This window comes from Mus musculus, chromosome 6 (genome assembly GCF_000001635.26).
Source record: "Mus musculus strain C57BL/6J chromosome 6, GRCm38.p6 C57BL/6J".
Classification (NCBI taxonomy): Eukaryota; Metazoa; Chordata; class Mammalia; order Rodentia; family Muridae; genus Mus; species Mus musculus.
The window spans coordinates 139,767,056-139,789,622 of record NC_000072.6 but is presented as its reverse complement, the minus strand read 5'-3'; the positions used below and the strand labels follow the sequence as shown (position 1 = coordinate 139,789,622).

Below are 22,567 nucleotides of genomic sequence, written 5' to 3'. Positions count from 1 at the left end.
CACACACACACACACACACACACACACACACACACACACACGTTCCCAAGTTTTTCTGACACTTAGAATGCTTCAACATCCTTTTTTCTGTGGTCAATGACAGAGTTTGTTGAGACAGTGCTGTTTCTCTCTTCACTGGGCTCATTAAACAGCTTCTTATTAAACGTATTTAAAAACTAGTAATAAGGTAAGACAGTACCATCAATGGCTAGAGTGCAAAATCGATTGCTAAGAACCAAGGTCCTACACATATTAATCCGTGATATTTTCACTGCTAAGAATTTATTTTCCTTTTCAAGGATGAGTGTTTTGTCTACACGTATATACACACATACAAGGAATGTTTGAAGAGGTAAGAACACTGTGTCAAATTTCTTGGAACTAGAGTGACAGACAGTTGTGGGCCATCATGTGGGTGATGGAAACTGGATCTGTGTCTCCTGAAGGTCGGCATTTTAACCAATGAACCATTTCTTCACACGCAAAGACATCATCACTCAATTGAGTGCTATAAATTTGGCAATGCTTCTTACTCTTTCTAAACAACTATATTATCTGAATAACTAATGATAAAAAAGATCACAAATGTATGCACAGGTAATAGGTTTTTTTTTTTTTAACAAAACAATGCTAAAGATCATTACATTTCACTTGCAGGTGGTAACATTCAAGATCAGAGGTTTCTAGAACCACACAGCCAGGAGAAACTTGAATTAAGGTTTTGACTGAAATATGTGTTTTCTCAAATCTAAATTTCCTTAGTCTCACATTCTTTTGCATTTTATTTTGATGCTAGATGCTTCACAATAGGCAAGTGGTTGCTAATAAAGACTTGAAGAATGGGCGAATAAAGAAATGGATGACTAACACTGCACTGCATTCTTTCCTCAGTGCGCTTCTGAGGTCCCTTAAGCCCTGGCTAACATTGACTGGCATCTACTTTTCTTGCTTTATAACATCCAGAAATGGGAGCTCTACATAGTCTCCTGGGAGTTTTCAAATTCATCAAGTAATTTCTGTTAAGTTTCCAGAGTATCAGCATCTGTAAGCATGAAGGAAACAGTAGGAGCCACACCATGTGGTGGATTCCAGGCATCTACAACACCCTGGGAAATGCACATACATGGCCACCAATTTGATGAAGAAAGTAATACACTAGAGTGTCTCCAAGTTTCAGATGACTAACCTCAAGCAGAAGTTACCAGTTTTTGACATCCTGAGTTGTTGACATAGCAACAGACATAGCTCCCAAGACAAGGCGGTATTTGTGCAAAATGTTTTTCCTTTGTTGGTCAAGAGTGAGTCATATACACTCACACAAAAATAAAGGTTGTAAGTTATTACACACAGCAAGGATTTAACTGTAATGGTCAAGTCAGGGGTTGGGTGTAATAAAAGTAACACAAATGAACTTCTTCAGACAAGGAAGCAGAGTTTAGCTTGTTCTGATAACTACATTAGTTGTATGTATAGGAGATAAAAACCTAAATTGGAAGAAAAAGAAGATATATCCCCACTAAAGGTAACAAAGAGCTTGGGAAATAAAATGCTCATTTCTTAACAATACACAAAGAACTGTGAATCTCCACAGCTCACAAAACAATTGAAAGTGGGGAATAAAGCAATCAGGAATAGCGCCAGCAGCTGTCTCCTAATTCCCCAAAGCCCAGAGTCCCAGTTCAGAAAATTCTATTTGCAAGACAGAACAATGCTTCCTAGCAAGGCCTCTGTACTGAGAACTTCTTGCCAATTCCCTCAATGTTGCCTTTTGCTTCTGGTCCAGGTTTTTAAGAAGCCTAGTAATTAAGTCAGGAAAGCACACCTAGGCCTGGACAGTCAGCGTACTACTATGTAGGGCCTCTTCAAAGACTTTCATTGCAGAATACTATATAAAACTATATAGTGCATTTAACACAGCTGCCTCCAGTTCCGTGAACTAGTGAATTTTGTATTTTCCAAAGAATGACACTGACCAAACATATAGAATAACAGGATTGATCTCATTGGTAGTTGTTTAATTAAGTCGGTAAGCGAAGGTGAATTAGCCTATAGGCAGCACAGTATATGCTGTGTGATTTTCTTTTATTCAGTTAGCAGACATTGGCCGAGATACTGTCTGGTGTGTTATATGGCGGAGATATGTCCTCGACATGGACAACAAAGATCCATTTTCATGGTGTACATGAGAGACACAGGGCCTATCCTCCATGCATGGAAAAATAATCTGATTTTTTTTTAAAAAAAGGTTTTGATACTCAAGGATGATGTACTCAAGGATAAAATCAAAATATCCTCTACAACAGATAACTTGTGCCATTTTTTGCCACCTGATTTATTCAACATGGCATGTGGTCTAATGTTGGCACAAGGCAGGAGAGGTTAGCAGTGCCTTGAGGTTCATCGGGATGTTTTTTTCTACTGAGTAGGAACATTGAGTTTTGTTTTGCTGTGTAGTATCATAGAACATGATACTAACTGTGGATGTTTTATAGCAATATATGAAGTAGGCTATGGCCACGTCAACACAGCAAGGATGACCAATCAGAGACATGGAGGAAAAAGACGCCTAAATTGCTAATGACAAACAACAATAAACTTCCTCAAAAGTAAATTCTGGAGTCACTTCAGTAAAGAATATTTTGTTATGTGAGATCACTAATTTTTGTCATTTCACACCAGCCCACTGAGGAGTTTGATTACTTATGACCCAAAACATATCAAAGTAGAGGAAGATGGTAAACACATGCACTAAGCTAAGAATTAGCTATAATTGCATATTTGGACAGGAGCAGAGATTTGATGTGCACTCAAAGGGATAGAAAATCAAGTGGAGGCCCTCCCTACAGAGAGGTCTATGCAGATAAAGGAACAACTACATCCCAAGTGACTATTCGAAGTCATGAAGCTATGAAAATCTTCTGAGAATCTAAGAAAGTATCATGAGAAGATACATACATTTGCTCAAATATAAAGTGATGGGAGGCAGGCAGAGCTTAGCAGCATCGTTTTAAAAGAAAACACATTTTTTTCCTCACTAATTCTGAACCCTGCCAGCAGGACAGAAGCAGAAAAAAAAAATGATCAAATCTTGTTATGTAGATAAGAGCCAAGAATCGAACATTCTTTGAGTTGGGGATTAATTTGTGTTACACAGTTATTATTCTAAGAACACCAAGTTGGGTTCTGTTACATAAAGCTTATCATGGAAACTGTGTAGAGGATAAATGGGAAGAAGGTGTGTGTGGGGAGAAAACAGTAAGTACCAATTGATGACCTGTATCAGTCAACTAGAATGTGACATCTGAAGCTTGAGGGAACCAGCAAGCTGAGGGAACAGGAGAGAAACCGCAAATTCTATGATTAAGGAGAGCATCAGTCAGGACTGAAAAGTAACATGTCCTCTATTTTCTATATTGGGCATCTTAGTGGGACGGGGAATATAACCATTTTTATTTTTGGAATATTAGTTATAAAGGTTAACTCAGTTGAGAGTAAGAATCAGAATTCAGTTTGGCATATCCTGATCCAAAATTTGAGTCAAACTTCATCTAAATAATGAACCCAATGAAAGAAAACAGTTACGAAGTGTACCAATAGGCTAGTTCTCTTAGAATTATTTATAGAATTTTTAAATGAAAAGCTAAAAGCATTTAAAAAACATGCCTGTCAAAATGATTATTCTTTTAAGTGAAGATTTTATTTTTAACTGAAGAGCTAGGTAGTAGATGTTTTCTTTTCTTTTTTTTTTTTTTTTTTTTTTTTTTTTGTCTGATGTGATCAATTTAGATTTTGAGAAAAATTCTAAATGATTTATGTAAAGCTGGGAACTGGCTTTGCTTTATTCTTTGTGTTACAACTTGATTGTCAGCATCCTGAAGTGCTCTGTAATGTTTTACCTGTGTGGTAGGTAGACATTGCTCTGGCTTACCAAATCAAACTGCCATGTCCGATGCCACCTGCTGTTAGGAGGGGTTTCCTTACTGCCTTCATGCTAGAGGATGATTTGAAATACAGGGTCTAAGACAGCTACAAAGGATCCCCTCTCTCCACATTCTAGGATCCTGTTGAGATTTCAAACTCTGGAGAAGCCCATGGTTAAAATCTCTCTCTTCTCTTCCAGCTGTCACATGGAAATGTTGCTCTATTGCATGGCAACATTGGACTCAACCTGGTTGAAAGTAAAGTTGCTTCCAAAACAGACAGACTTGAATGTGGATATACCCGGCTAGCATCTCAACAAAGGCACCAGGACCTAGGATTATCATGCCATGACTAATTTTGCTCAATGATCCAAGAGTAAAGTTCCATGAGATCGGAAAGAACAATTCCCGAGTTACGGTAACTAAAATAAACACAGTTCCCTGTGTGCTGGTTAGTTTTATGTCAACTTGACACAAATTCAAGTCGTTTGAGAAGAGAAACTCTCAATTGGGAAAATGCTTCCTTAAGATTGGCCTGTAAGCAAGTCTGTCAGGCATTTTTTGATTAATGGTTGATGTGAGGGGCCCCAGGTTACTGTAGACAATGCCAACCTTGAACAGGTCATTGTGAGTTAGATAAGAAAACCACCTGAACAAGGCATGGGAGCCAGCCACTAGGCAGCGTTCGTCCATGGTTTCTGCTTCAGCTCCTGTTTGCAGGTTCCTGGTTTGACTTTCCTTGGTGATGGATTGTGACCTAGAAGTTGGGAATGGAATAAATCCTTTCCTCTCCAAGTTGCTTTTGGTCATGGTTTCGTTATTGTTTATCATAACAAGAAAAACCCTGAGACAGAAATTGGTATCAAGATTGTAGGGTATTTGCTTGCCAGATCTGACCACATTAAGAGGGATGGAGTTTGTAGAAGGACTTTGACACTTTGGGCTAGAAAAGTCATTGAGGGATCAGAGCTTAATGTGCTCTGAAAACTGAGGAGAAAATCCTGAGAGTGGCATAGACAGTGGAGACCTGGTTTGTGAAGTTTTCTTTGCTGGTACAATTGATGCTGGTTAGCTGGAGCTGAAGAAGTTAGCTATGATTAAGAAGAGAAAAGCATCACTGAGGTGAAGCACTCCTGGAAGTATTTCCTTAGATCTGCACACAAAAGCTGTAGCTTATTGAGATTTAAGGCTGTACTGTGCCAGAAGTCAAACTTGGTAATGTGTAAATTTCCTGGATGATACTGATTTTGAAGGCATGAAGGGTCATAGAGAACAGCTGAGGCATGACACTTCTAGGAGAGGCCACTGTGAAAGAGTCAGCCTCTGTTGTATTAGAAGTTCCAAGATTTAAGTAGTCAGAGAAAGAGGGTGAAGCTTGGCACAGTGTGACACAGTATGATAGTGTCAGAGCCTCTTAAGAGAGGCTATGAGGGGCCATTGGAGAGGGCTCTGTTACAGGGGAGACCCTAGCATTTTGGAGATCACAGCACCATGAGAAGCTTGCAAAGGGCAGCAGGAGCTGTGGAATGGAGCTGGCCTGAGCCTAGGAGAGAAGCCATTTGTGCTACACAGGTAGGAGCTGGAGAAGTAGCCCAGGATCTTTGTATCCTAGACAACCATGAGTAGGTTGTAGGTGTCAAGTACTCAATTTGTTATGCTGATGAATATTGGTTTTGCTGTGATTTTATTTTAACTGTTCCCGAGGTATTCCATGTTGGAGTGGAACAGTAATTTAACTTGTCTGTATTCTAAAGAAGCCCAGACTTTGGATATTTTACAAACTCTGGCAATTTTAAAGGGAATAAACATTTGAGGTGTTTGAATTTTTAGAGACCATGGGATGTTTTGTATTGTGATATTGATGTGATGTTCATTTGGGGTCCTGTAGATGATCAGTAAACAGATAAACAGTTAAAAAGCATCTGTCTCTTCCAAAATCCATGTGCTTCTGAGCTGTAAGGTACAAGCAGAACAGGAAGGGCTGACCCATGTCTTGGTGACTCCAGCTCTAGGCTGTCCATCAGATTCCTGCCCACCCCCTGCCCCCGCACTCCATTCAGGCCTCTCTGTATCCAGCCATCTGCTGGATACTAATAACTGATGTTGCATATGCTTCAGGACTACCAGTTTTGAACCAGACTATAGGAACTTTTTATAAAAAATTGAAAATAAATTCTTCTCTCATATAATACAACCCAACCACATTTTACCCTCCCCCGACTCCTTCCAACTTCTCCCCACTCACTTCTTTCCAAGATACAATTCCTCTATCAGAAAAGAGTATATTTCCAAGAGTCAGCTACCAAACAAACAAGACACACTAGGACAAGACAAACACCCACCTATGGAGGCTGAGCAAGGCAACACAACAGGGTGAAAGAGTGCCAAGAGTAGGGACTTATCTGCCAAATCATTTAATTTGATGAAATGAACTGACTTAATTGTTTGAATATATTGATATTTAGTCAAATAATAGTCTTTGTGACAAGTCTGAGAAAGTCTTGGTTTCCAAAACACAGGTAACTTAAAAGGACAGATAGTACACATGAAGTCAACAGAAAACATTTCCTGGAGCTTGTTCTCTTAAATTAATAATTTAACACAGAATTAAGTGAAACCATCACTCATCACAATAATTTCAGGCCATCCAAAATGACAGCTGCATGTATGAGCTTTGGGGGGCAAATGTCAAAGGGCTCAGTTTATTTCCTTTTTAGTCTGATTTTTAAATTAATTAAAAAAATATCTCTATCCACCCATTTATCATTTATCTCTCTATACAGTCTATTATATCTATCTATCTATCTATCTATCTATCTATCTATCTATCTATCTATCTATCATCTATCTGGTTGTACTTTTTGGAGGTACGTGTTGCATTGAAAGGAGATCTTTTTTTGGAGATGCATCATGGGAAAGATTTAAATCTCAATGCCTTAATCAGATCGATAATTACCATCAGATAAACCACTTAACTGTTAAAATCCCTTTCTGGGCTAGTGGATGGTCCTCAGGGTCTCATTTGATTGCAAATTCTGTAACTATGGATATCTAGTCATTTTGGAATTCAAACATAAATCTGATTGGAAGGCAGGACTGGTTTTAAACATGATGCCAGTTTGTGGGTCCTTTTGTTGTTGGTGAGAACAGCACCAGGATAATTGAACAAATAGACATAATAATGCTGTTTTTCAAGGTCTTAGCTCCTATCCCTAGTGTGAACTATAACAGGGCGACCTCATATGACTGTGGGAAAAGCAGATCACTGTTTGAGGCACTCCTGGTATGACTGCACCGTACTCAAGTGCAGGAGAGCCGAGTAGGAAGTTCCACATCCAAAGCCCAGCTGGGTTGGTGCTTCAGTGTCCCAGTTCAGCATCCCAGTATCTACAAAATGCTCATTCCACAGCCCTTCCCTCATAGAAAGCTAAAACACAAGACTTTGCAGCCTAAAGAATGAAAGCCGTGCACACACCCAAGTGAATCTCTATGTCTGGTTTTTGCATGGATTTGTAGTTTATTTTCAGACATACCTAATAGCAGTAATTAGACTTAAATGACATTATAAAATTAATTTGAAAATTATATGGCTTTTGGAAATATATTTTTATTGAAGGAACCACATAAAACCTCTGTCCCATAAAACAGAAATAAATTTGAAAAAAAAAAAAAGAGGAACAGTTTCTATGTAATGATGACTTCATTTGGAGACTGTGCTAATGGATTTTACAGATTATGGTCTTACAAATGGCCAGGTTTTTTTTAATTCTTCATGTTAGCTAAGATAGGATGCGATATTGTTCCAGTGACTTATTCATTGCACAGATTCTATCTGGAGTATAATTTTTTTTTGAGAACAGCAGGGTAAGCAGCCATTCCTGCACGTCAATATTAGCTGACAGCCAGCCATATCTCTGCCTTACCAAAGAATGAACTGATATCTTATTATTTATTACATTGTAAAGGTAAAAAGGTGAATTATGGGCAATGTCATGATTCTTGAAAGCAGAGAATTGAGGTTTTAAAAGCTCCTATTGATTCTGTATTGTGAGTGCTCTACCACACTGTGATAGCTCCCTCAAGAATGGCTCTTTAGTCTTCACAGTATTCAGGCATCAAAGCAGAGAGAGCGTTTACGTCCACTGTGGATTCATCTGGACACCTTTATCAGCATTTAAAACTGACAGAATGGAGCACACATTTAGTTTTTATTTTTTAATTTATTTAATATCTGGCTGTGTCTGTCTACTTGTATTTAACACACGGAATCATGCCAAACCTGAAGAGTGTGAGGGCTCGTTGTGTCCTCTGTTCCTATTAGAGAGCCTTCTGCTGCCTAGATGCTGAGACGATGGCCTATGAGCGCCTTTACGGCAAGGGGTCTCCTGTTTCATTTCTGTAAGTTCAACAGTATCTAGAATCTCAATGGTTTTTGCATAAATGAACAAATGATTACTTCTCTGTAAATATCGTGCTCCAAGCACACATTTTCATATCAGAGGAGAGCAGCTGGAGCAAACAAGGGCTAACCTTGAGGAGCGACTCATAAGTGAGAAGACTCCAAGAGCTAGCGACACAGAGCGTTGGGAAGGGAATGAATGGGACAGGCCTACCTTAAACCACAGCATGCAAAACTTCTGCGTTATTTCATTTTATTCATACCACTTGAGAAACTGTCCTCAAAATCAAAATAAGGAAAAGCATGAAGTAATTGTTTAACTATGAATGGAGGGGACAGGAAGATGAGTCAATTACCTATAAATGGAGGGGACAGGAAGATGAGTCAATTACCTACAAATAGAGAGATAGGAAGATGAGTTAACTGGTAAAGTACAAGGACTTGTACGCAAATCTCTGGCATCCACATAAAAAGTCAGACGTAGCATTATTGCAACCCCAGCACTGGGAAATCAGAGATTGTAGAGTTCCTGTGTCCTGCTAGCCATTCTGTGTGGCTCAGCAATCAAGCTCTAGATTTAAGGAGAGACTCTGAAAGTAGAGGATGATGGAGGAAGGCATTCAATGTGGATCCTTGGTCTTAGTATGTAGTACGCGCATGTGCGCGTGTACATGGGGGAGGGGAGGAGGGGGAGGGGGAGAGGGGGGAAGGGAGGGGAGAGGGGGGAGGGGAGGGGAGGGGAAAGGAGGGGAGGGGAGGGGAAGGAGGGAGAGAGAGAGAGAGAAAGACAGACAGACAGACAGACAGACAGACAGACAGACAGACAGACAAACTCACAGGTCACTAATCCCGGGTGGAAAGTCCTTTGTAGTGACCACGAATCACTTAGTTCATTCTGATTTTCCTACCTGGTCTTTACCATGTGTTTCTTCCAGTTACAATTCCTGATGCTAGTTTCTGACTTGCTCATGTCCTCTTTCCTCTCTAGGTCTGCTTTCACTGGTGACATTCTTCCTGGGTCAGTCCCCTGAAGCTGCTCAAACCCTCCACTTACTCTTCTGCACCAGTAGCTCTCTTCTGCCCCCTTCTGTCAGAAGTCTGCACTTCCACATTTGGGCCCAGACAACTTAAGTCATTCATACAATTTACCTAAAAACGACCAAGTACTGCTCCAGTAAGTAAGTCCTGAAAGAATTATATTTAATTTGGTAAGAATTTACATCAGAACTTCAAGTCAGGCTGCTGTGTTTTTAAAAAAGAGAGACACTTTGAGCTCTTGACATCAAGTATCTGAAATAATACTTGCATTAAGGCAACGTTGCTGTAATGTGTATCCACACAAACTTAGACTCTGATCAGCCCTCGGAGATCATTCAGATGGACTCACATGAGTGTAACAGTGGCTGACACTGTCCAATGAGAGTATCTTTCTTAGTCTTACAAAGTCTTGGATGTAGGACCAGCGTGGTCAGACAGAATGATTTTTTTTCTTATTTCTATCTTCAGATAAGGTCATAATTCAGTTTCTCAAGGTTAGGAAGTGGACATGTCTACTTGGGAGTCGTCATTTGTCCTAGTTTGCTTCTCTGTCACTGATTATTATCAACTTGGGAGAGGAAAGGGTTAATGTCATTCAAAGGTCATAGTCCATCATGGAGCCAAGACAAGGGTTCAAGGCAGGATCCTGGAGGTAGGAGCTGAAGTAGAGACCATGGAGAAACGCAACTTACTGGCTGGCTCACCCCAGTTTGCTCAAGTGCCCTTTAAAAAGAGTCCAGGATGCCTACCTAGCGAGCGCCCACAGCAGAATGGTTTCTCCCACGTCAGTTAGCGATAGGAAAATGCTTCATAGACACGGACACTGGCCAGTCTGATGTAGGCAATTCCTAAATTTAGATTTCCTCTTCCCAAGTTATGTCTAGGCTTGTGTCAAGTGAACAAAAATCTAAGCAGCACACCATTCCAGCCAACGCCTCATTAGGAGACAAGTTGCTTCCTATTCCAAATGTTGAGGACACTGATTTCAAATTTCTATAATTTTAATTATTCTGTCAGTATTAGGCATTAACCCAAATATGCTCCTAACTTCCCATGTTGGGAAGAAAAAAAAAAACCTTCAAATTTTCCCCACCCAAAGCTTTCTGTTTATGCCCTACCACTGAATGTCCTACTCCACATTATTCACTATTAAAATATCCTGAAGAGGCTCACATGTTTGAAATGTGGTCATTTCTGTCAGGTGTCCTGTCACAGCAATGAGAGGTGTGAGTGCCATGTACCCCGAGGGTTCCAGAGGCATCCTCTGCCTATCCTGTACTCATCCTTCTCTTGGAGAAGCTCTGTAGTAAGCACAAATCAATCTCCTCTCACGAGGATGCTGCTCATCACAGCGGATTTCACTGGAAGACTGTGTGCTCATCGTACAGCGTCTGCTGAGATGACCTTAGGACGATGGTGGCTGGACACAGTGGGGAAGGGAATGCTGCTGCAGGCATAGAGACTTCCAGGACTTGCTAAATGAAGGCTTATGTGAGAGTGGAACAGAGAAGACGTCTTCTTGGCCTGGGTGAACAGGGCGAGGCACCGACTTCAGCCTTAAATAAACACCTGGAGTTTGGAGAAGCAGCCACTTGTCTAAGTGGAAAAAAAAAAAAAACCCTGATGGCTGTCAGGCGCTCTCTCTCTCTCTCTCTCTCTCTCTCTCTCTCTCTCTCTCTCTCTCTCTCTTGTTTATATTCAGGACATTGTTTTTGTTAAAGGAGTTTAAGCATCAGCCTTTGAAATGTAACTCAAATACTCCACACGGAACGCTTCCAGACAGGATGCTCGTAACCATGGCTTTAGAGTTGTGAGATTTTAATCACGATTACATTTTTTTTTCTGCTTTGCCTGTCCATACTTTGCGATTCTTTAATTTTTTCTTGTCCTAAAGGGTGATGATATCCTTAAATCTCGTTATTTGCGTCCATTTCTCTCTTTCTATATTTCCACAAGCTTGTGTCTCAGAAGCCAGTAGTCCATCTGACATTTATATTTTTCTCTGTCCCTTCTGTCTCTTCTTGAGTTGATAGGAAGAGAAATGGGTTTCACGATGATTGGTTTCTTATCACCACAGTGAGAAAGGCTACCCTCCCAAGACTCCTTAGGAAACAGACATAGCTGTAACTCTGTGAGCTCATAAACATGACATTGATTTACAACTTTGTCTGAAGTCACTGTGACCTTTAACAGGACTCCACTACTCACAGGGTGTCAGCATGTGAGGGCCTGACTGAGGTAGCACACTTCCCTTTATAATCACCCCTCAGTTAGAATGAGTCCGCATATTCTATTCTGACTTTTAATAGACTTTTAAAAAATTGCTTTTTATCTTTTGCAGACATCCGTGTTTCAACTCAAGTACTGATCCTGAGATTATTTAACATGCACTCATTTTAATAATGCTTATTAAGAAACAACTTCAAGGGAAGAAAACAGCGAGCTTAATGGAGTCCCAGCTGGAGCGTGTCAGGAAACACCACAAAGTATATCCGCCACTAGTGCGTCTATGAGAGTCTGTTCAGTGAAGGGCCAAGCATCCAGTGTCTCAATACAGTTTCATGCTGCAGGAAGCGCTCTGCCTCTTAGACGAGATGTTTAAAATGAAACGAGTAGGAAATCAAACGTCTCACCCCAACAAATGTCTATGAATCTTGAACCCTTCAAGGGGAAGAGTGATATCAATATGAAGAACTCAGCTTGAAGCAGAAAACATGATTCTGCAAAATGGTGTTGTTTTGACGTTATTCAGTTAGCTAATATTCTAACACAGCAAGTGAAGCACATGGGTAATGCTGTGACACAGTTTTTAGGACTATTTTTATTATATTTTATTATATATTATGCAATGTAACATATATAACATATATTATCCTTTTTCTATTATATTACTAGGCCATTCACACTCACAATTCTTTTCATTTTAAAGATTCATTTTATTTATTTATTTTATGTATTAGTATTCTATCTGCATGTATACCTGCATGTCAAAAGATGGCATCAGATCCCATTATAGATGGTTGTAAGCCACCATGTTGCTGCTGGGAACTGGACTCGGGAACTCTGGAAGAGCAGGCAGTGAGTGCTCTTTACCACTAAGCCATCTTTCCAGTCCCGTTCCCCCCCCCCCCCCCCACACACACACACACTCATAGTTCTTAAAACCTTGTGCTATGAGCTTGGATCTGTAGCGTCTATAAAAGGAAAGGAAGGAAAAACAGCATGGAGGCAGTACTGCAGGCTCAACAATAGTGGTAATGGGAAAACATTTGATAATCTCCTCTGTCATTCTTGCTCTTCCGCTGTGGATGCTCTAAAGTTGTGCTTAGGGAAGTCTCAGCAGTCTAGGACTTTTGAACAGAGAGAATCTGGCCCCAGATACCATTGCTTGAAATTTAAATCACATAAAAGCATTTTAAGAAAACCCACGTCCTTCCTAAATATCCACAGTTCCACAGTTTCATTTTTTCTGGAAGCCTTTATTGAGTAGACACAGCCACAAAATCTATCGCCCATCTTACAACCCTGACTAGATTTAGCTTGCTAATTAATAATAGAAATTATAGAAAATGAAGGGTTTGAAAATTATGACAGTCAGTGTGTACATGGATAGAGAGAGGCCCATTGGACACGCAAACTTTATATGCCCCAGTACAGGGGAACGCCAGGGCCAAAAAGGGGGAGTGGGTGGGTAGGGGAGTAGGGGTGGGTGGGTATGGGGTACTTTTGGTATAGCATTGGAAATGTAAATGAGTTAAATACATAATAAAAAATGGAAAAGGAAAAAAAAAGAAAATTATGACAGTCAGTGTGTACATGGATAGAAGAGCTTTCTCTTCTGGGCAAGATGGCTGACAAGGAGCAGCCAGTGTGGGACACAGTGAACGAGAAGAGTCAGAATAAAAAACAATAGGATTTATTCTACAGAGAGTGACATAGACACACACACACACACAAAGAGAGAGAGAGAGGGAGAGAAACAGAGACAGACAGACAGACAGACAGACAGACAAAGGCAGACAGAGACAGAAATGCACAAAAGCAGAGACAAGAAGGAGGGAGGGAGAGGGGGAGAGAGTCAGAGAGAGAGAGAGAGAGAGAGAGAGAGAGAGAGAGCTTTAGAAATCACAACTAGTAGGCTACTTGTCACTGGCAGAGAAGAAGCCAGTGACCCAAGGAAACCAGTTTAAGATAACCAGCTCTACTCTGAGTCTATGAGGTAAAGGGTGGTCCAGGCAGCCTTGGTGAAAAAGACTGGTGGTCTCATGCTCAGGACAGGTACACAGCCCATAGGAGCCCCAAACAGTGTTGGATAGGTTATCAGTAGAAAGGAAACATATACTTTTTTTTCTCTATTGGAGGAACAGAGGCCACGGACTATCTTAAAGAAGAAGTTATATTCCGAAAATGACATAACCCAGGGGAGGGGAGGGGCTGAGAGCAAGCAATAACCACCACTCAGAAAGCCTGAGCCCAACATGCCACAGCCCCAGGACAGAAGATGGCTCTGGGACAAGCAAGAAATAAAAGATATTAAGTCTATTTTCCAAAGTGCTTTGCGGTCCAGCTCCAAGTGATCAGTCTACATGAGAACCCAGGTAAGCCTGCTGGGCTTCCTCTCCTCTCTAAACTATGCTAATCTAGCTGGTTCCCCCCCCCCCCACACACACACACACTCAATGTGCTAGTCTAGCTCCCCCACAGGGATGCTAGCTTAGCAACCTCAGTTCTGTTAGTCTAGCTTCCCTTCCATCAGAAACTAAAAGTTTAGAGTAGAAAATTACGATCAACCTAGCTTGCCTAGGTACCTACAGGGATAATGAACTCATGCACCTGATGAACTTTAAACAGTGTAACACACAGAGAGAGATGAACTCAGACAGGGTCCTGGTTAAGAAGTGGGAAGGGAAGACCTGGGTGACCTGGAAAAGTGTGCCCTCCTGGTTCCTCAGCCAGTGAAGAAAGGAAGGGAGAGACTTGACTTTAAACCATCTCTGTGTTGAATCTGCATATCTGCCATTCTGAGCTGACACCCGCATATGCAAATTCATTAAGAACATGGCTTTGCTCTCCTTATGTAGAGCCTCCAGTTCTCTGAGTATGAAATGAGGCTCCACGTCTCTCTCGGAGGCAGTGGTAGGTAGCAGAAAGGTCAGATGTTGACAAGGCGAAAACTGCAAGATGTGGGCAGCTTGGCTCAGGCAGTGAAGGATACTGGGGAAATGCAGGCCCTCCCTTGGTTGCAGGGAGCAGATTTCATCAACCAAGAGTGACACTGGAGATTGACTGCTCCCCGCCCCCGCCAAGGCCAGCAGGAAGATGAGCCCTTAGAGCTCTCTCTCCTCCTGAACAAATCTCTTTCAAAGCAAGCCCTGCTTGCTCTCTATGCCAATACAGGTGAGAGGCACTCTCCTGCAGAACAGGAGCCATTCCAGGGGAACAAGCTGGCCAGTCTCAGGAGAGTGATAAAGTCCACCAAACTCACAGATTGCTAAGCTACCTGTGGCCACGGAGTTCTGTGGTAATCAAAGAAGGGAAGGCAGAGGTGAGAAATTACCTCTGGTAGACCTCGGAGACTTGGTCAAAACAGTCTAAGTATGGTCACAAACCACATTTGTCCATGAGCTCAGCTATGCCCCTTCCCCTGAATTTCAGCCGAAATTTCTTACTTTTTATTACCCAGAAATGACCTGTTTCCACACATTGTTATTATTATTGTTGTTGTTTTCTCTTTTTCTCTCTATATATTTATATTTGTTCTTTTTTTTATATAGCTGGCAGTATTTTTACTTTATGATCCTTAATTTTTAAAAAACCAAAAACCTTTTATTACCTTTGTGCACTCATCTTACTTGGTTTATAGATTCTTTCATCATTGGCTGGCCTTTTCCCTTTTTGCGTGTTCTTTGCCTTTTTCTCATTTTACATTTAACATGTGAGCTTCACCATACTGTTTTTGTGTGGCAGTTTGGAAACTCTGATTTTAGTTTTCCCTTCTGATATTCACCTAGCCTGCCTTTGAGCTTTCTTACCACTGGGGACATTTCCTTCTCTCTTTTAATCTTCTAGCATCTCTCGATCTTCTCTTTTCTCTTCCTACAGCCTTGCCCACACATCTTCTCTTCCCTTTAGCACTCTTCTGCTTCTCCTCTTTGTGTGATTTGCCTCCTTCCTTTATTGCATTCATTCATTTTCCCTTTTCTTATCAATAGTACTTTGTAGACATGCTGTCATCGTCTTCCCACTGTCTAGTCCGTGGTCCTTGGTGATGTAATAGTGGGCTTTAGTTGATTTTAGAGTGCAGTCCTTTACATTGCACAATTCACTGGTGATGCTGAGACAGACATTTCTTTTATTCTCACCGAACACATCTAGGGATCAAGCCCTTAAGGCTTGTTCCAATGGCCTCCAAATGAAGCCACAAGCACTATCCAAAATATCAGATCCACAATTCTCAACACAAGAACAGGCTGCCCCAATGGTTTCCTAATGAAGCCATAAGCACTATCCAAAACATTAGATCCACAATTCTCAACAAAGAAACACAAGTGCTTTCCCAAGAATGGGAGATCAGGATAACTCCATCTTCAAAGATGGTCACTCCTCAAGTGCTGAACTCAGAGATGCCAAACTAAGCCAAATGTCAGGTAACGCATCCCCAAATGTTTTCTGATAAAAAGTGATCCATGAATTGAGAGAGGATACTATGGAGCTCATGGATTCTATCCAGGACTTGATAGGAAAGTTAGCAAAACAGAGGGAGAAGTCAGAGAACACTACAATATGATGGGAAGTCGGCAACACAGAAGAAAACTTCAGCAAGGAGATTGAAATCTCAATTAAAAACAATTAAACAACTAGATATATTAACAGTGAAAAGCTCACAGACTGAACCGAAAAGCCAGTAGTAGAAAACATAGCCATGCCACTGAAGTGGTAATAAAAACTCTTTCCACAAATCAAAACCGCAAATTGGATGGGTTCACTGTTGAGTTTGACCCAACCTTGAAGGGAAAGAGTTGATACCTGCATACCTCAAGCTCCTCCACAAAATAGAAGGAAGGAAGGAAGCTTATAGAATGGGCTCTGCAAGGTAGTATTAACCCAACAACAGAACTGGATGGTGACAACCCAAATCAATACACAAAATAAGGGCAATCTCCCTGACGAACACAGATACAAAAACTCATACAATTCTTGCATATTGCAACTGCCTATGGAATCTGTGTTTGGACTGTGTGTGTGTGTGTTGTGTAACTGTGAATGTAGAAGCATTAATGAGGAGAAGAAAGGTAAGAGGGGGTAGAAACTTGGGGCAAATGAAATGCATGTGATGTGAGAACAGAAGGGGAGGACTAGCGGAGGACCACCAAAAAGGAAGCCAGAGGGACGAGGAAGAATAGCAGAGGGAAGAAGGGGATGAACCAAAAATAAGGGATAATGACGGTGTGTGAAGATGTCATAATAAAGTCTGTTACTTCATATGCTAACATGAAAATAATGAGCAAAAGAAAAGAAAATGAAGAAGGCTTCTAAGAAAATAGGAATTATTTGTTTTGAGCAGACAGGCTGATGTAAGTGTCATCTGCTTTGAGAGCCATATACAAAGTTCGAAATAGAATTGTGAACATAAATGACAAAGATTCTAAGTGAGTAGAATTTTTAATCGATGAAAACAGCAATCCTAGGTAAAGGGATCTCTTCCATACCCAGCTGAGAGAAGCAGGTGACTTAAGGGAACTCGCACCCGTGCCAGTCTTACCAGTACAGACGGTGAGCCACTCGGATGCTTTGCAAGGAGCGACGAAGCAGGAGTTCCACCAAGGGACTTTCGAGGTTCCACTCAAACTTGACAGCCTGCAGTGAGAGGCAGCAAATACTTTTTTGTCAGTTACAAAAAAAAAAAAAAAAAACCCAAAAAAACAAAAAAACAAAACAAAACAAAACAAAAACCCAATCACCATCAGCACTAGCACCACCCCCACCAACAAAAAACAGACTGCAGAGGAATAAAGAGACTTCAGAAAGAGATATGGAAAAATAGTGCAAGCTTTACAATGAACTATTAATAATATGCTTGTTAGTTTATTAATTGTTACATGGTAGCAGCAAGCATTACACAATTTGTCTTTGCATGGTCTTGCTTCCTCTGACTTATTTATGCTTTTGGAGCACAGGAAAATAAATGAAGGTAAGTAGTTGGTAAAGTTCAACCATACCCAGGGGAGAAGCCTGGCACAAAAAATATCACCATCAGCGTTTGTGACCAATAAAGTGGCATTATTAAGCCTCAGACAGTTTTACTCACTTGGAGATCAAATTAACTCCCACTTGCAACTGCACCAGGAACCACCACCAGATACGTCACTATTCATCTGCACATACCGAGGTGTTGCTTAAAAATTCAAAGCTGATGGTGCCATCATAACCCATTCCTACACTTCTCCTTCCTCTTTCTTGTAAGCAGCTCTTGAAAGCTCAGGTTTACTCTACACAGGTAGCAATGTCAGTCCCTGATGTCCTTAGGGACCTGATTGAGACATCTACCTGGCCTCTGCAGAGACTTGACTGTCCCCAGGCTGCAAATGGGTCTCATCAGCCTCACAGTGATCTGAATACATGAAAATGAATGTCAAGGTCTCTTCCTAAAGATGTTCATGTCTTCTTTTTAAGTCTGTCTGTCACACATTCATTCATATATACATACATACATACAAACATGTATGCATGCTCTTCCTCTCTTCCTCTCTTCCTCTCTCTCTCTCTCTCTCTCTCTCTCTCTCTCTCTCTCTCTCTCTCTCTCTTTCTCTGACACACAGACAGACAGACAGAGACAGACAGACAGACAAGGGTTTAAGACAGGGTTTATACCACAGTCCAGTTAAAAAGGGCAAGTAAGGCTCTTCACTCCCACATCCACACCTGAAGGGACTCCTCAGCATGCTGCACACTCCAAGCATGGGAAAGTTTATAGACTCATGAGCTGTCAGAGTGGGATGATTTCAGCAAAGTTACCTGAGTCTGGAATTGGTGCAGCGTGTGTAGAACAACCTTGAGAGCCTTGGCAAGCTGCAGCCAGACGAGGGCTCATTTCCTAGCATGCCTGTGCTGGGCTGACTTGGTTGTGTGTTTTGTTTATGCTGTAAAGATGGGCATGTAACTTATAACACTGAGGTAGGAGCTGGTCCAGAATTTACTTCTGTGTCTTCTTTGTTTCATCTGTTCCTGTGTTTCTTTGGGAACCAAGTAATTTGGATTCCTTGCCTACAAACTCATTGCCTTACATTATGCATCATACGGTCCACCGACAATATTTTTGGCACATTAGCACAAACTTTGTTCTTGGATTCTATCTGAATGGTTATGACAGTGGTTTACAGTAACCTTGAAGTCTTTTTCCAACTGACTTCTAATTCTGAACCAGATCTGATTTTCATTATGGTCGCTGGCTCCATTCTTTGTATTTTAATATGGATTATGCTGAATTAACATGCTAATCTGTAAAGTGAAGATGCAGTTCCCAAAACCAATCAACAGAGGGCGACGGTTGGGTTCCAGAAAGTTTCAAGGACTGTGTGGGCCATGTGTTTCTTAAAGTTATTTTTTTTTTAGATAAATGTGAATTTCTTTTCATTTTTTATTTTTCTGTCACAGTATACATTTCTTCCCATCTTAGACATGCTATAAATTCTACTTTCTATTACAACATAGCTGCAGCTTCTTCCAATTTTTATTTGTGTATTTGCTATATTAGATTTTGAGTGTACTTTTTTTTTTTTTAAATCAATCTGGCTTTATTGGAATCTGGCATTCTGGGCACCATGTGTACTGATTGTGTTTGGCCCTTCGAAGTGAGTGCATTATATACGGAACTTTGTAGAAACTCTCTCTGAGTTCAGTTAGATATAGTGGGCTGCCATACCCATGAGTCACGGAATGACTAATGAACCCCCAAGTGGAATCATCTGTTTTCATTTGGGGAATATTCTTTTTCTACCATATTATCCTGACAAATGAAGGGAAGTCATTACTATAAAGATTGCTTAAAGCAGCAAACAGCACAGCTCTTTCTCAGCCAGATCTCTCCCTCGGGAGGATGTCGGAACAGTTCACGTTGTGGTGTACAAAGTACAAAGTAATATTGGAGTTTATTAATAGAAGTTTCCCCCATCAATCTTGGCCTCTCATATCACTGGCCAAAAGCTGAGCCAACTGTCAGTTAAAGCAGATTCCAATCTGTCAGGAAAGGAAAGATCTGAGTTTAAAGAACATCCTGGGTGTGGTGGCTCATGACTGTAAGTACTTGGGGACTGGAGGCAGGAGGGTCATGTGATGTCATCCTTGACAACCTGGTGAGTTTCACAGTCCTCCTGGGCTCCTGAGACTCAGTCAGGGGAGGTAGACCAGTTGGTAAAGTGTTGGCCTTGCAGGCATTAGTACATGAATTTGGTCCCCAGAACTCATGTAGAAAAGTAAGGCGTGGTGGCCAACCTTGAAATCCCAATGTCAGGGAGGTGGAGACAGGCAGATTCCTGGCTTGAAATCCCAATGTCAGGGAGGTGGAGACAGGCAGATTCCTGGCACTCACTGGTTATCCTGCCTAGTTTATGTGATGAGCTCAAGGTTAGTGAATGGCCATTTCAAAAAAAAAAATGGTGGCTGACATCTGAGAAATAACATCCTGGATTGTTATTTCATACACACACACACACACACACACACACACACACACACACACACACAAATAATACAGAGCAAACAAAACAAAAAGCCAAACAGAGACTGGTATGTTGGGCTTTTTCCATACTCGCTGTGCCATCGTACTGGAGCAAAGCTTCCTTTCTACAGCCTCACTTGCTCCTTTACCTGCTCACGTGTAAACTGTGACGTCATTCTTAACCTTCCTTCACCTTCAGAATGTCAGGGTTACTCATAGCTCTGCGCACCTGCACATTAGTCTCTTACATTTTCTCAGCGCTGTGGTAGTTGAGGCCATACATTGTGCTAATTGGTGGCAGAATTGGGTGTTCCCAATATTCTTTCTCAATATTACTTTCTCAAGAGTAATAACCAGCAGTAAAAGTCTCCATATGAATGACAAAAAACTCACGAATGGCGTGCTAGTCCGTAGATAACTGCTGTCCACAGAGGGTTTCATGCTTGACACACTCAGGGCCTCGAAGGATTTCCCCCTCACAAATGTTACCATGGTTTCCTGGTACTAATCACCAAGTGAATATGGTTTGTGGAGATTTTATCTTAGGCTTTTATTATTTTTATTTTTTATTTTGTTAGGTTAGCAACTTTGGGTAGAAAACGTCTGTACTACCACGTGAACCACGCGAACACGTAGGATGTAATTGAGTTCATCCTTGGCCAAACTGCAGTATAGCAGGTTAGTGATTTCATGGGCTTGCAGTGGGAACCTTGAAAGAATGATGACTCAGAACCCAAGAATCCCTTGGAGACCCTCGGCTCTTACCTGCACTAGCTGTGGGAGGCAGTCCAGCAGCTCGTCAGTCAAGAGGGTGTCTAATTGTTGAACGGCAACTTCACGAATGTCTTGGTCTGGAAACCTGAAAACAGTTAATGTGACTATAGAGTTGAAATGTGAGGAGCGGGTGTGGCAGCAGTCCCAAGATGGCGCCCGGGACTGCAGCTAAGTCTTATGACTTGCACCTGACTTCCTCATATACCTGAAAATAAGCCAGGACCATCGTGAGAGCTGCGCAGGTGCACCATGATGCTGGCGGTATAAAGAAGTCCATATTTGGTGGAGACATGCCCCTGCCGCCCTGATTGGCTGAAGCTGCATGCCTGGTGAGGTGACATGGCCTGCTGTGAGTGGGTAGGGGCTGAAAGTATATATGAGTGAGAGACCTGGGGTTTGAGGGAGAGAGATGAAGAGGGAGAGAGATGAAGACTGAAGCTTGCTGAATAAACTGCTGTTAGAAGAACTGGTGGTCGTGTCATTCTTGCTGGTCGAGAGCGGATGCGACATTGAAATTGACTGGAAGTAATGATATATATATGTGTGTGTGTGTATACATATATATGCATATATATGAATATATATAATTAAATATATGTAATTGCATATAAACACATACATGTGTGTGTGTTTGTGTGTGTGTGCATGTCTAGGACACAGAGTAAATTCTAGTGCATAGGTCATGGAATCATCCCCCAATCAATTAATATAATCAATAGCACTCAGTTCTTTTCATATTCCATATGTTCACATGCTCTGTCAGAGAATGCCCTATTGACTAGACTTTTGACATGGAGGTTATAAGAGAGCTGAAAGTATCTGAGAATTCTTGCTTTTCATTAGGCCATCTATTTGTTCAAAAAATCATCACCTCCTGGAGACCTGATCATTTATATGAATAAAAATGGGATCTAATATTTTCAAAGTATTTTAGTCAGATCTTAATGAAAACCAGACATTGAAAGGAGCTTATGATGAATAAACAGACATAACTTAATAGGAATAAATTTTAGACTGTGATGCATTTGAAGCCTGTAATAAGAGTTAACAACCCCTAGGCAGCTAACAAAAATGAGTTTTTTAACTGAATTTGTGAAGGTGCTTAGCATCTGAACCCACATTTTCCCAAACAATTTTATTCTCCAGTGAACTGTTTGTGTCGCCCCCACCTTGTGCCATCCAACAATTAAATTCAATTATCTCAAAGTTCCTGGAAGTGTCTAAAGGCACTATACTGCTTTGAGATGCTTCTGACCTGTAGAATTGACATGAAGAGATTCGGCAAGACTTAGGTAAGAATATCTAGTTTAAAAGGGACAAGCTTTCAAAAAATATCAACAGGCAAAATTTAAAACTAGAAGAAACACCTTGTGCCATTTAAAAATAAAACAATGACCAATAAATAAATGAAGAAACGCTTGGTTCCTTTTGTAGGGAAGGGACTGGCGTTTTTCCAGTCAGTCAGATGAGGGCACTGAAGATTGGCTTCCTGTGGCATGGAAGTCAGAAAACTTTATTCATTTTTTAAAAAGGATATTAGGTTACTGAAGGATGAAATGAACACTGTGCAGCTGAAGTCAAGTAAAAAACATGGCCGTGTCCTGTGTCCCTCAACTGTCCTTGGGAGCAATTTGGAGTCGGAAGCTCAAGGGCTTTGCATTCCTTTTAAATTTATGCTGGGTTTCAATGGCAACTCAGATTTCACTCCTAAGCCTATTT

General features: G+C 41.0%; 1 protein-coding gene across 1 annotated transcript in view; it reads right to left on the bottom strand.

Moving 5' to 3' along the window:
* Positions 1–22,567, bottom strand: part of Pik3c2g (phosphatidylinositol-4-phosphate 3-kinase catalytic subunit type 2 gamma) — a gene marked incomplete in the record, with an annotated part of 355,213 nt that overhangs the window by 179,662 nt on the left and 152,984 nt on the right. The window contains 2 exon segments of the mRNA NM_207683.3: positions 17,120–17,214; positions 20,840–20,933. Of these exon segments, the coding sequence (NP_997566.2) occupies positions 17,120–17,214; positions 20,840–20,933 (189 nt within the window).